Source organism: Quercus robur, chromosome 5 (assembly GCF_932294415.1).
Source record: "Quercus robur chromosome 5, dhQueRobu3.1, whole genome shotgun sequence".
Lineage (NCBI taxonomy): Eukaryota > Viridiplantae > Streptophyta > Magnoliopsida > Fagales > Fagaceae > Quercus > Quercus robur.
This window is the reverse complement of record NC_065538.1, coordinates 86,931,909-86,945,998: the sequence shown is the minus strand read 5'-3', so window position 1 is coordinate 86,945,998 and position 14,090 is coordinate 86,931,909. Positions and strand designations below refer to the sequence as shown.

General features: G+C 32.9%; 1 protein-coding gene across 3 annotated transcripts in view; it reads right to left on the bottom strand.

Moving 5' to 3' along the window:
• Positions 1–4,959: 4,959 nt before the first annotated feature.
• Positions 4,960–14,090, bottom strand: part of LOC126727580 (organic cation/carnitine transporter 7) — a 51,437-nt gene continuing 42,306 nt past the window's right edge. The window contains exons 2-7 of one of the 3 annotated variants that reach the window (XM_050433335.1): positions 9,612–9,645; positions 8,287–8,555; positions 7,221–7,458; positions 6,111–6,639; positions 5,776–5,978; positions 4,960–5,239 (exon numbers count right to left, since the gene is read on the bottom strand). In XM_050433335.1, coding sequence (XP_050289292.1) covers positions 4,991–5,239; positions 5,776–5,978; positions 6,111–6,639; positions 7,221–7,458; positions 8,287–8,555 — 1,488 coding nt within the window. In that variant the 5' untranslated portion in view covers positions 9,612–9,645 and the 3' untranslated portion in view covers positions 4,960–4,990. Of the gene's footprint in view, positions 5,240–5,775; positions 5,979–6,110; positions 6,640–7,220; positions 7,459–8,286; positions 8,556–9,611; positions 10,002–14,090 lie in introns of those variants that run through there. The other 2 variants (XM_050433334.1, XM_050433336.1) reach the window with 2 other exon arrangements.

Below are 14,090 nucleotides of genomic sequence, written 5' to 3'. Positions count from 1 at the left end.
TAAAATGTATATAAAAAAAGTGTTTACAATGATTTGCACCTTACAAATAATGATTTTTATAATCAAAACTTTAGAGCACTTCGTGCTTTTAAGAGAAAACCGCATGGAACTTTATATAAATATATATATATATATATCTTATTTATAATAAAATGTTAATATCTTCATTTTGAGATGAAATTGAAATTATGTTCAATGGGTTTCATTGTTTAAAAATAAAAATAAAAAAACTAATAATCAGTTTGAATTGAGAAAGAGGGAGGGAGAGTAGAACAGAGTAAAGTAGATTTGACTCAAAATTAGCCTATTTTCAACTAACTTTACTCTACTCCCTTCCACTCCTCCTCCTTTCCCTCTTCATCCAAATGGACCCTAAAACTATTTTAAAATCAAAATTTATATATAGAACAAAAGTGTGAGCTTTGTGCACTAAGTAAGATCTTTCTATTCATAGAACAAATGTTAAGAATTTGATTTTTACTTTTGAAACTTAAGAACTAAATTGGAAAATTGAACAAAATTTAGGAATCAAAGAGTGGTGTTTGTCACTAAATTTTATCTCGACTATTTTTTCTACATAATGAGATTTAATGTACTAGCCTAATATATATATATTAATTTATATATTTCTAACTAACTCAAAAAAAAAAAAAAAAAAAAAAAAAAAAGAGGAAGGTGGACAAGTAAAGATAGGTAGTGTCAACAAATTAGAACCCTTAAATGTGGTACCGATAATATTTAAATGCTTTCTGGATTGCATAGGTAAGCGTCTAAGGGATAATATAAAATTTAGATAAAGTTGGTACCCGTAGATGTTCTATGAATTTTTAGAGTTTCTTCACCAACACAGGCATCAATTGTGTAAGTAAAATGAAAAAAAAAATGCTACAATACATCCTAAGTAACAGGTTGTTACTAGTTGTTATTGTTAAGATATAAAAAAATAAAAAATAAAAAAAAATCTCAATAATAGGTTCAAATTTGAACTAATAACTAACTATTTATGATTTGTTGTGAAAATGTTATGGATAAAACACTATTTTTTTTGGTTGAATCAAGCATAAATTGACATATGTCTTTATTATTAGGAGGGCTAGGAATAGAAATTAAAACTTGTGAATGGTCACAAGGGTCAACATAAGGCATAATTAAATGTTTACATAACTTAAAAGAGTAAATATAGTTTTTAAAGTTTCACCTTGTGTGGGTGTATATATATATATATATATATATTTTTTTTTTTTTTTGAAAATAACCTTTCTATATTATTTAAGTGAATATCAGACACATAATACAAAAACTTGATAAAATGTTGGTTATAAATTTTCTTTGTATGTCATCACCAAGTCATTTATGAAAACATGTTGACTGTACAACATTTAACAAAGCTTTAGGAGCACAGTCATGAGCTTCTTTTAGCAACAACCCTATTCACTTTAATAATTCTACAAAGTTAAAAACTATGTACCATCATAGTTTTCAAAACCAGACCGGACCGGGAGGTTGGACCGTAAAAATCGAGAATCGGGATGAAAACTTGTTTTTTAAGCATAAAGAACCGGATTTTTTGTTAATTCCGTGAACTGCTAAAATCGGGATTGGACTGTATGAACCGGTGAGAACCGTGCGGTCCAACCCCTTAGCAATTTTTTTTTTTTTTTTTTTACAATTTTATTCTACTTAATTAAATTATCCATCTCTTATAAGGAATAAAAAAAAATTATAATTAAAATCTTTCAAAGATATTCAACTTTACTTCAAAAATTAATCATAAATTTTAATGTTTTCATGGTTATTATTTTATTTTATTAACTTTCTTATTTAATTATTAAATATATGCTTAAAAATCATTAAATTTCCCTCACATATATAGATATATTGTCAATTTTGCTAGTTTTATAAATTTAATATCTATATTTAGGCTTTAATTAATTATTTAATTAATTATGACGTCATTACAGTTCGACCCCGGTTCGACCTCAAAAACCTTGAACCTCTCCCTTTAATGGTTCAATAAACGGTTCGGGTCTGGAAACCTTGTGTACCATAGTAGAAATATCATACAAAAGAGGAGCAATTTCATATCTAGTGTCTTCTCTGAATTCCAAAAGCTAGATTAAAGCCAACGAGTATGTGCAAAAAAGAAAATGTCTTTTACATCCCACTTGCAGCAATTTTTCTTAAAGCAAAGCATCATTGGCCAAGTTTTTGACACAATCAATAGAAAGGAAAGCAAATGCAATGACAACCAAATTGAACCCTGCCTAGTGCCTACACACAAAACAAACTCTAGCCCATAACATCCAAAACATTGCAACACCACAGAGTGCGTCAAGAACCCACGTACCTAGCTCCTTACACGTAGACATGGCAAAACGGGCAGGTCCGGTCGGGTCGGGGCAATTGGGTTGTGGGTCAAATGGGTTGTGGGTCATTTTAAACGGGTTAAAAACGGGTTCAAGTCAATCAGGTTGTACTCGGGTTGACCTGTATTTTTCATATGGATTTTTTTTTATAAAGAAAACAACACGTATTTGCCATTTGGAAAATCATGCAACAAATTACTTGATATAAAATGCATTAATTTGAATTCACCACTTATATCAAAAATGAACTACACTTATTAATACTTATTCAATAATTTTAAAATTATACAAATCCTAACATTGCTATTTAAAACAAAATAACACAAAGATAAGTAAAACAAATAAAAAAGTTTTATTTTTACACAATATAAAACAAAATTACAAAATGACTTATTGGATAATTCATTTGACAAAAAATAAAAACATATAAAAAATTTACAATCTTGAAAATTAATTTTATAATCTATTGTCAGTTGTGGTTGGCACTCTATTTCAATTTGAGATATACATTAAATTTTGATTGTTTACTTATTCATACATTGTCTCTTTTATGAATATCATATCATTATTAAGCAAAACACACTCTAGAAAATATCATAATTTATTTTGAAAAGCTGTTTATTTTGAACATAAATTGTTAAAAAATAGGTCTAAGCATTCATAATTTATATTAATTTGATACTTTGGTTTCACCATTTTCACACTTATGAATGTTTCTCACACATGCCTATAATTTTAAATCTATGTTTTTAATTGTACTGTAACCAGATTATCTTGGCATGTACTTTGCTATTTGATATCTAAAAACTTTACTCATTACAGAATGCTCAACCATTTATTTTTCAATTAATTTGCATGCAATTATGTAAATGTCTCAATTATTTTCTAAGTTTCCTTAAAGCTCATGACAAACAATTAAACCAATATTGTCTTAATTTTATTATTTTTTTACCAAAAAAAAAAAAAAGTTTTAAAAAATAGTTCGGGTTCAAGTCGGGTCAGGTTAACTCGCAGAAAACACAGGTTGGGTCAACCCATTTTTGCTTTGGGTCAAAAAAATCGAGTTTGGGTCAGGTATTATCTGGGTCGGGTCGGGTCAGAAAATTTTGACCCATTTTGCCATGTCTACTTACATGCAATGCACATACTATCAATTTTTGGTACAAAAAGACCTTTACATTTTTAAAATTTAATAGACCAAAATCGAATTTTTTAAATTTGACGAACTAAGATTGACTAATCCCAAAATTCAAGAACTACAAATATAGTTTACCCTTTTTTTCTATTTGATGGAATTCATGAATGTATTTAACTTTTATTAATGCATGGAATGATTAGTTATATGATGTTATTTCAAATTAAATAACATCACAAGTGTTTTTGTTGGAGTAAAATATTCTAATATCAAATCCATCATATATTTTTAAAATTCATATCAAGAAATTTACCTTCACTCCCTTGATTTTGAACCTTCAAACCCAAAAGCAATCTAAATTTTTTGGATGCAAGAATTTCCCTAGACTCTTTAGCAACAAGAATATTTTAAGCCAGGGACGGTCAATCTAAATTATGGCTGGAGTAGGTCTCTGACTTATGAGTCAAGAAGATTGGTGTGCTCCTTTTGGAGTTATTGGATTGCCATCTGTGATTTTAAGCAAGGACTTAAAATAGAAAACATGGTGTACAAATATCAATTAATCCTTGATGGAAAAGAATATGCTTAACGTTTTGATTTTGACAATGAGTACCCTCTGGCCTCTACTACAAGTGAGGAAGCAAAATGTTGGCCTCTCAACCAATAATTGGTATGTGACAGGTTGATGTAAAATGTTAATGGTTGCTAGTTTGTACCATCAACTATGCAGAAAAATGAGTATACATAACTAATCAATTATCATAAAAGCAGTGCAAATGTTGCATAATTGTCTAGCCATCGAGTCCAACAAAATGAAAATTATGTAGCCACAAATGGCAAATGAAATCAATATCTGTATCTTGTTTTTTTTATTTTTTATTTTTTATTCTGGAGTTGGGGGATGGGGTGGGGTTTGTTTTCAATGGACATACTATGCAACAGTTAGAGCCTCTCTCCATGCATTAGCTCAATGAAGAAAGGATTATCTAAGGTCTGTTACAGCCGTAAAAGTGCAAAAATACTGGCACCTTCTACCTTAAATCCATATCTACCTATAAACATATTTGTAGCTTAGTGACATTGCTTGCCTTTATTTAAGAGAATCAGGTTTGAATCCCCCCATACTATTAATATTGATATTTTATAACGTACATTAATTTCTAAGAAAATCACCAACAATATTCTTGGCGATCGTGTCTCATGCGTATGTGACGTGATTGAATGAGCAGACACATGCAAAGTCTTCTTTTAGTTCATGTGCTTTGAGCGAAAACAAACGCATAAATATGACTAATAAATTTGAAAAAAAATTTAGATCATAAGCATTCAGTAAACAGCAGAAGGCTAAAGTTAAATTCTGTTAATCTATGATCTTATTTGAACAATCATTGTATATTTTTACTTAAATATACTTTTACCTATAAAAAAAAAAAAAAAATCGTTGTATAACAGAGGGGGTGAGCATAATTTACTGTGGTCAATTCTTAATTCATGCTGATTCAGCAATATGTTTTGGACTAGATACAGTATCGCTCAATTCACGGCCCTTGGTTTCAAAAGGGAATAGCACTACACAAATACCTGAAAAGAATATTACAATCTCAAAAAGAACAATGGATGCTGTTTGATGACAACCATGTACTAAACCAACTGCCACAAGAGGACATAACATTCCACCAATTCTTCCAACTGAGCTTGCAATTCCGACGCCTGTTGTTCGAACTGAGGTTGGGTATATCTACATTTCAGTGAAATCATATAAAGATTATATTCTTGCCACTAATTGAAACACTTTCATGGATAAGCATGCAAACTAACACTAACAAACAAGAGTAAAGATACAAAGAATCTAACATATTTTTCAACTGCCCATGAATCAGTTTTCATATGAATGTCTCTTCCATAGGTTAAAACAACGAGTTAAGACAAATTAAAAGTTAAAAGTTGTGAAGACCTTAAAGCATCTGGATGATATTGGATCCAAATAAAGAGTTCGGATGCAGTCATCAGAATTCCACCAACAAAAGTAGATGAAATGAGGTAACTTTATGAGATCCACAAGAAAAAGTGCTGTAAGTGCTACCTGTGTCCACTAATATTTGGTTTGTCCAGATATCAATCAACATTTTTTAACAATTAAAATGGGCTTCTTGACTGTAACCCGATTTTGGATTTAGATTCTGAAGGTGGTCTCTTTCTCTCTCTCTCAAGCACTGAACCAGACATTATGATACTTATTGCCTCTTAAGATGATAAACTAGTTCAATAATTTACCTCAGGAGCATATATGTATACAATTGTGAATGTTGCTGTGATGCAAATGCGAGCTCCAAAAAGAAGGCCTGTTGTTAAACCCTCAGGCTGATGGAATACCAATGGAAGTAGACAAAAGCAACACAGGAAGAACATAGCTGACATAGAAAGCTTACGACCAAGTCTATCTACAGTTGCAGCTGCTATGAGGAGCCCCGGAAACTCTTCAGGAAAATTATAGTTAAATGTCACTTGGCTACCTTCCAGGAGTATTAAATATATACATGCATTTAAACAAATATATATACATATATATATATATATATATATAATATTGAGATAGTACACCAGGTTACCTGCAAAACTTGCAATGAATACATTTTTGTAGTTCACATCCTGGGACTCTTGTGACTGCACTTTAGTCGGCATGCATTTACTATTCCCATTGTTCAACTCAGAAGTCAGCAACACAAGGCCATAATATGAAAAAGCATTCCCAAAGAATACTACCCACAAAAGCAAGGTAGACCTAACTAATTTTGGTGAAAGAAGCACAAGAAGTGATGAGATGCCCCCTATATTAGAATCTAACCCCTTTCGGGTTGCATTTTCAGTTCTTGGTGAGAGCAAATTTGCATCTTCTGATGGATCAATACTCTTTTCATGTAACTCAATTTGGCGATCAGAAACAAGAGTGCCACAAGGGAGTTCTGTTCCATTCATTCTGGCTATTTTCTCCAAAACATCAATTGCTTCAGTTGTTCTACCCATTAGGCATAAATACCGAGGTGACTCAGGTGTCACTCTATAGAAAATGAGGAGGAGTGATGATGGGAGAGATGACAATGCAAGTAACCACCTCCAACCCAACCTTGGCATGACAACCTACAAATAACACAGCATAAAGATGAAGGTAGCTGCCCAATGAATTTCTTTTTATTCACAATCTCAACTAGGGAAATCCTTTCATCTGATTTATTGAAAGAATTCCACAAAACACAGGATGAATTGCTAGGTTATTATGACCACAAAACTTCTCACCACGTCAGGATTTCCGAAGTTATGATGACAATGATGATCAAATACCATAGTGTTATAGGCTACATACACCAATGGCTAAACTTTGTTAGAAAATAGCTAGGTCCAATGTGTAAGGTTGGCACTGGGACTAGAAGATTAAACATAACAAAGAAGACAAAACGTCCAAGGACATAAAAAATCTCAATATAAACTAGATAAAAAGTTCCCTCTATATAGGGCCCTAAAAATTCTATGAAGTCCCTTCTTAAAAATTACAATAAAATTATTTTAATAAAACTAGGATTACCTAACTGCCTTTTTGGTTAAATAGGATTACCTAACTACCTGAATCCAATATAGAAAAATGAGAATAAAATGGAAAAATTAAAAATACCTAAATCTAGTAAGGAACTGCATGAGCAGACAAAATGAGAAGCTAATCATACCCATGCAAGAGAAGCCTCAAGAATAGTTCCAAGAGTCCAAAATGCTGAAAAAATAACCATCCAAGTGCCTCTACTAGGAGTAGGAATGAACTCTAGAAACCAGGATGAGAGTACGGGGCCACCTCCCAAACCAAGACCAACCAAACAACGAAGAATAATCAATGATGTATAATTAGGGGCTAAAGCACTCAGAAAACCAGCTCCACCAGTAACTGTTGCTGTGATAATGAATCCTTTCCTGAGAATAGAAGAAAGAAAGCAAAACAAATAGCAAGCAGAATTATTAAGATTCGGTGAAAAAATGCATTCAATTAAAAAAAAAAATCTAGTTTTAAGAAAGTAATGAATAATATATGATTTCCATAAAAAGTAAGCTAAAGTGAAGTTACTAATACAAGTGAAAAATTGTGGAAATCTAGAAAGAAAAAGATGTTAGAAGTCATGTTCAGAGAGCAAGAGTGTAGCAGCTGCACTGTCCACCGTCAACCCCCCTCCCCCCCACCCCTCCACTCCTCTTTTTTTGTATTTTTTCCTTCCTATAGGAACAAATGCTTATATGCATCCCACAATGGGGAGGGAAAAATAAGGAGGCTCTGGATCAAATCCACAGTGGTTTGTGGTGATCAAGCCACAAGGCTTCTAACTTGATAAGTGGCAGAAGCAAAAATCTTAAATGCTAATATTAAGTTTCAGAATGAGGGTGATGCTAAGTCAGATTACATATGAGGAAAATACACTCTCAAAACTGAATCCACATTCTGAGTCACCTTCTACACAAAACGTTTGCACCACATCATCTTAGAAGTGTTTACAATAAGTGGAGGTTTATGATGAATCTAGACTTGCACGCTTCTAATATCAATCTCTAGTTGGTAGGGAGCATCCATACAAGATGTTGATGTAATATGCTATCATAATCATTTTGAAGTATTGAGAACTGGTTATATTAATTTAGGACTAAAGCTGCCAGTGAAATAAATAATATGGTAGGAAGATTACAGAAAATGAAGACAGTTCAAATAATGCAGAGACTGTACAAGACTAACAAAAAAATGAAAGGGATAACCTCCTTCCGTGCTTATCTGATACTATGCCCCATGTATATGCTCCAACTAGCATGCCGGCAAATACCACACTAGTTATTAAGCTCTCTTCATTAGAAGAAAGATCCCATGCAGACTGAAGTGCTGGTCCAACAAAAGAAAGTAGCATCATTTCCATTGCTTCTGAAATCCAACCCATGCCAGCATAAGCAAGCACCAGAATTTGGAATTTTCCAAACCCCATGGCCGCAATAGCTTCTTCAACAGTGTACTTTGGGGTTTCATCTCCCATCTACAAGTATGGGGAAAAGATTTGATTTCACTTAAAATAAAAGAGATGCACATTGAAGATTCATTAATAGTATATGATAAATGTTTTTTTTTTTTTTTTTTTTTAATCTCTTTTTGGTCATCAGATTAACCAGATGTAGAACACAGTAGCAGGCTTGCAGCCACAACTAGAAATCCAACACAATGATATATAGACTAAGTGGATGATTGTTACAAGAAAAATGAAAAAGCCATAAGATAAATATCCTGATTAGAAGTCACTCCTATTCTATGATTATAAAGATACTAGTGATTGCTTGCAAGACGGACAAAATCTACAAGCAGCATTACTCCCTCCTACTGGAAATTCCCAAAGTAACTTCCAAGGAATGAAGTAATTGCTCTTCTTAAGTATTTATAATGAAGTTATACCAACGCAATGGCTCAGATAAAGGAGAAACAATAGACATATGGAGACAGACACACACTGAAGGAACACAAGACTGGAACAAAGTTTGCATTCCAACATGTAATGCCGAGTGAGAAAATCGGTGGCATATTTCAAGCGACCAACAAACAAACCCATCCGTTTTTTTTTTACTCATATAAAACAACTATATGCAAACAAATCAAGTATATCTAACAATTCCAATCATCACCATCATTCAAAACAGTTTCTTAAACATTCACATGATGTTGTAGCTCAAGGGCACTCGTGCTACATTATCTGAGGGAGTTAGTTAATGTGCCGTTGCTCAATGAACTTAAATTCTTTTACATGAACCACTTCTTAGTTCTTACAGCTAAAATCATATTCTTTACATCCTATAAACTATAAAGTAAATAATAAAAAGAATCACCTATCTTGCACATTAAATTTTCATATATTGAAATGATGAAGATCTCTTATATTGAAAATAGAAAGTATAATTAAGAAGCCACATCTAACAGATCAAAATTTTCTAAAACCATACAAAGGAAAGTGCAAAACAACACAAATATACGCGCATTAAAAATAGAGCCAACAATGAAATCCCAGAATGCAACAAATATTTTATTTGAGAGAACAAAAACGAACCTGAGAAAACTGGGTTCTTCTTCTTCTTCTTCTTCTTCTTCTTGGGCAAGAATGATAAAGGTCAAACAGCCTAAACACAGAGAGAGACAGAGAGAGAGAGAGAGGCCAAAATGGTTGATAGGATTCTTAGGATTGTGATATAAGTTGCCAAAGCTGGAAAAAGAGCTATATTTATTTTTGGGTTCTAAATGTGATCAGATTTCATTTCAGTTCGTTTGACTTTGGAACAGGTTTTTGGTTGTTGGTCTTTTCCATTCTCTCTTTCTTTTTTTTCTTTTCCTTTTTTTTGGGTTGGTATTGTTGTTGTGGGTTTTTTCGGAGAGTCAGAGAGGTAAACTGCACTGACGTGATTCAGACAAGCGTCTAAAACGGATCTCTAGGACATTGGGCAAAAGCTTTGGTCATGTTTATTTCCTTACTTTTTTCAATTAAAAGACAAAAAAGATAGAATTAAATCATCAAAATAAAATGGAATATAATAGTGCTCTTTTTTAATGTGTGTAGGAGTTTATTTTTATACCCTTCACATTTTATTTGTTACTTTTCATTATAGGGATGAAATCAATATTTTACATTCCTTTCATTAAAAGGAATGATAGTTTATCTTATCTTATTTTTTAAAAGAATGCTGAGAAGGGAGGGAGAAAAAGAAAGAATAATAAATTTTTTCTTAACCATTCTATTCCTATACTAAACTTTCAAATAAATTAAATATTCTTTGAAAATCAATTTTAATTAAGTTATTTCATAACTACTAAAGTAGTATAAAGATTTAAACTTTGAATTAATATATATTAGTTTATCAAAGAACTCATATATATATATATATATATATATAAATAAGAGGATTCTCCTTTTTGGATTGAGTTTTTATGTAGTTTTGAAATACCCCTAAACTTTAGGTTTAAAAAAAAAAAAAACCTTGAGGAGAACTCTGCAAAAATGTCTCCAACTCCACTTAAAATTCCTACAAAATAAGACATTTTTCCAACTAATTCATATCTTCAAAAAAAAACTATCCAAAATTAAAAAAAAAAAAAGAAAAAAGAAAAGAAAAGAAAAATATTGACAATAGACCCAAAAAAAAAAAGCCTCATTGCACACTCAAAGCGCGTGTGATGAGGCTAGTGTGTGTGTATATATATACTATTTATAAAAGGATTCTCCTCTTTAAACTGAACTTTTATGTGATTCAGAAATACCCTTAAATCTTATGTTTAATTGAAAAAAAAAAAAAAAAAACTTGAAGACAACTCGGTAAAAATATATCTCTAACTCTACTTAAAATACCTACAAAATAGAATACTCTCCTATTAATTCATGTCTTCAAAACAAAAATATTAATTTTTTTTAATTAAAAAGGAAAATTATGACACTATAGTCTAGAGGCCTCTCTTAAGCCTAAGGTTCTGGTGAGGGTTTGGAGTTTTACTATTGTGCAAATTCAACTCCCAAAAAAAAAATAGGGGGTTTTGAGCCAAACCTATGAAGCAAGAGAGATATGGCCCATGAGCCCATCACATGGTTTTGATAATAATATGAGCCATGGCCCAATTTATGAGGTGAAAAATGAAAAAGCCCATGAGAGTTGAGACCATTACATGATGTAAAAAAATAGGTTGTGTGAAGTATCGGGCCTTTAGCCCAATCCAAAATGTACGGAGTATTTTGGGCTTAAGACAAACCGTTGCTGTTAGATGGAAAATTGGGCTTTAAGATGAACTTGGCCCAAAACTTATTCCTTTTGCTTTATGAAATAGTGCTACGTTGGCATGTATTGTTCAACAATATTGCAGCAAAGGAAAATAGTGGGCGTTGAACAATTTATAATTTTTTTTTTAAATCATTATTATTTTAGACTAAAGTTTGACAATTACAACACACAATGATGCATTTAGCAATGGATGGAAATAGGGACCATACTGCTCACAAATTTAAGAAAGCGAATGTAGAATGAAGCTAAAGTTACTAAACGGCAAGAAGTGAAGCAATTTTTCACCATTCCAATTAGGGGTGTCAAATGAGTGGGTTTGAGGTGAGCATAATTGGGTTGGGTATATAAAACTTATTTAATTAATTGCTTCTAACTCAAACCCAATCCAACCTAATTATTATGGGTAAATCCCAACCCACCCAATTACCCAATTATTAAAATTACCATAATGCCCTAAAGTGAAAAACTCAAATCTCACGGCTCCACCCCTTATCCTTCTCTAGTTCAAAAAGTGAGGTTGGAAAATTTCATCAAATCTCAAAATTTTTTTTTCTTGCCACCATCCACTAAATAAAATAATCCTAAATCCAACAAATTTAAACCTTTCTGCTCATTTTTTGCAACCCCATTTCTTCCCTTCGCATTTAATTGCTAAGAAAATGCAGGGAAAAAAAAAACTATAATTTTCTCAACAACTAAACACCCCAAGAAATGGAAGTGGAAGTGAAAGTCAAACTGCCAAACTCAACCTCCCACCAAAAACTCTCTACACTCCTCTCCCCATTCTACACCAAAACCTTTCTCCAAGAAAACGTCTTCTTCGATGACGTCAACTTCCAACTCTCCTCCAACCTCGCCGTTCTCCGCCTTCGCTTCATCACCACCACCGCCACCACTGCCAATCACCATGCCCTCTCCCTCAAAGCCAAACCCGTGATTTCATAAGGAATAAGCCATGCCTAGGAGCTAGAAGAACCCATGGACCCCATTCTCAATCGCGCTTGCATAGATGAGCCATGGCGGCTCTTGTCAGTCACTAACTTCGCCATTGTTAAGAGAGTGAAGCAAGAGTTTGGGGTTTCTGGTTTGGTTTGCTTGGGTTGGTTTAGGAATTTGAATACATGATTGGAGGCTGAGAAAATAAAGGAAAATTTTAAAATTTGAAAACCCTAGTGAAACGATTAGAGAGGCTGAGAGATGGGAAGGGTTGGGTTTTCTATTTTTATTTTAGATGGGAAGGGCTGAGTTGAATTTGGGTTAATTGTTTTTGGATTAAATAGGCCTCAATGGGTTTTTAGTTAAAACCCAATAATTACTAGGTCTAATTAGGTTGATGCCAATTTAATCCAAATAATAATTGAGTGGGTTTGGATTCAATTAAAGTGGATGGGTTTGGGTGGACAAATGGGTTTGAACTTATTTTTCCACCCCTAATTCCAATGGATAAGCTATCGACTTATAAATGCAAAGACATATATATATATATATATATATATATATTTTTTGAGAACTGCAACGGCATATTCTAAATACAAGAGACATTTTTTTTTTTGAGAAGATAAATACAAGAGACATGATTGCATAATAACTAACGAATCAAACAACCAAGTTTTTTAAGTAATCCTATCAAATCTTATCCAAAAAAAAAGTAGCCCTATAAAAAAAAACACAAGAGCTCAGATAGTATTTAAGGCATGATCATTAATCATTCACTGGAATCTCCAAAGCAATCAGATAGTATTTAAGAGTGAAAGCTCAGATTTGTGTTAAAAAACACAAGAGCTATTTAGACCTCCAAATTAAAAATTATGGCTCGGTTGATTTTACTCTTACTTAATCAAAGTGCGGAAATAAGAATAAATGTGCGCAATGAACTGATACTACTCTAGTGCATAAACATGAACAACAAACAATAAAAATGAAGCACAAGAGTAAGGGAAAAGAGAATACAAACACAAGATAACACCCTGATGTGTTATCGAAGAGGAAACTGAAGAATTCGGCAAAAAACCTCTCTGCCGCCCTCCAAGCGGTAAATCGATCCACTAAAGAATAAAGTTGGAGTACACGAATAACAAAAGATCCTCCAAGCCTAGTCTACCCAATGTACTTGAGCCCTACAAGCTCCTGCTACCAACTGACTTCGCCAAGCCTTGTCTTTTCTAACTTTCCGGATCCCGCAATATGCCCGAATGCATCTACCAAGCCTCACTGGTTTCTTTTGGCAAATTCCTAAAACTTCCCAAGTTCCAAAACACTCTCTACACTCTGAAAATGTGTGGTTTGTGTTTAGGTACAAATCTCCTCTCAAGGTATGAAAATGGGAGAGGGAAGGAGAAGAGGCTAGAATGATTTCTCACTAAAGATGAGTAGCTCTCTTTTTAAAAGATGGGTGTGTGTTGTAGAAAACTTATATAGGGTTTTTCTCTCTGAATGACCTCCTTATAATTTAAGAGTAATGAGAGTATATATAGCATGGGTGAAGGGTAAGAAAGTCACACTTAAAAATCCTCCAGGCAGAATGTTTCGCAACTATCTCGCGGGAAGGCCTTATCCGTGAGACACTCGTGAAACTGACAGCCTGACATGACTCTTCAGCTTCTAGTCATGTGCTTCTCATATGGCTACTTCGCGGGTTAGCTTCTCGTGAGCTTCTCGCGAAATCCACTTGATCTTCAATTAAGCTTGAGTCTTCACTAACTTAATACTAAACCCAATACAATAAAATCCCACAAAATACAAGAAACAAACTTAAAGCAATTACA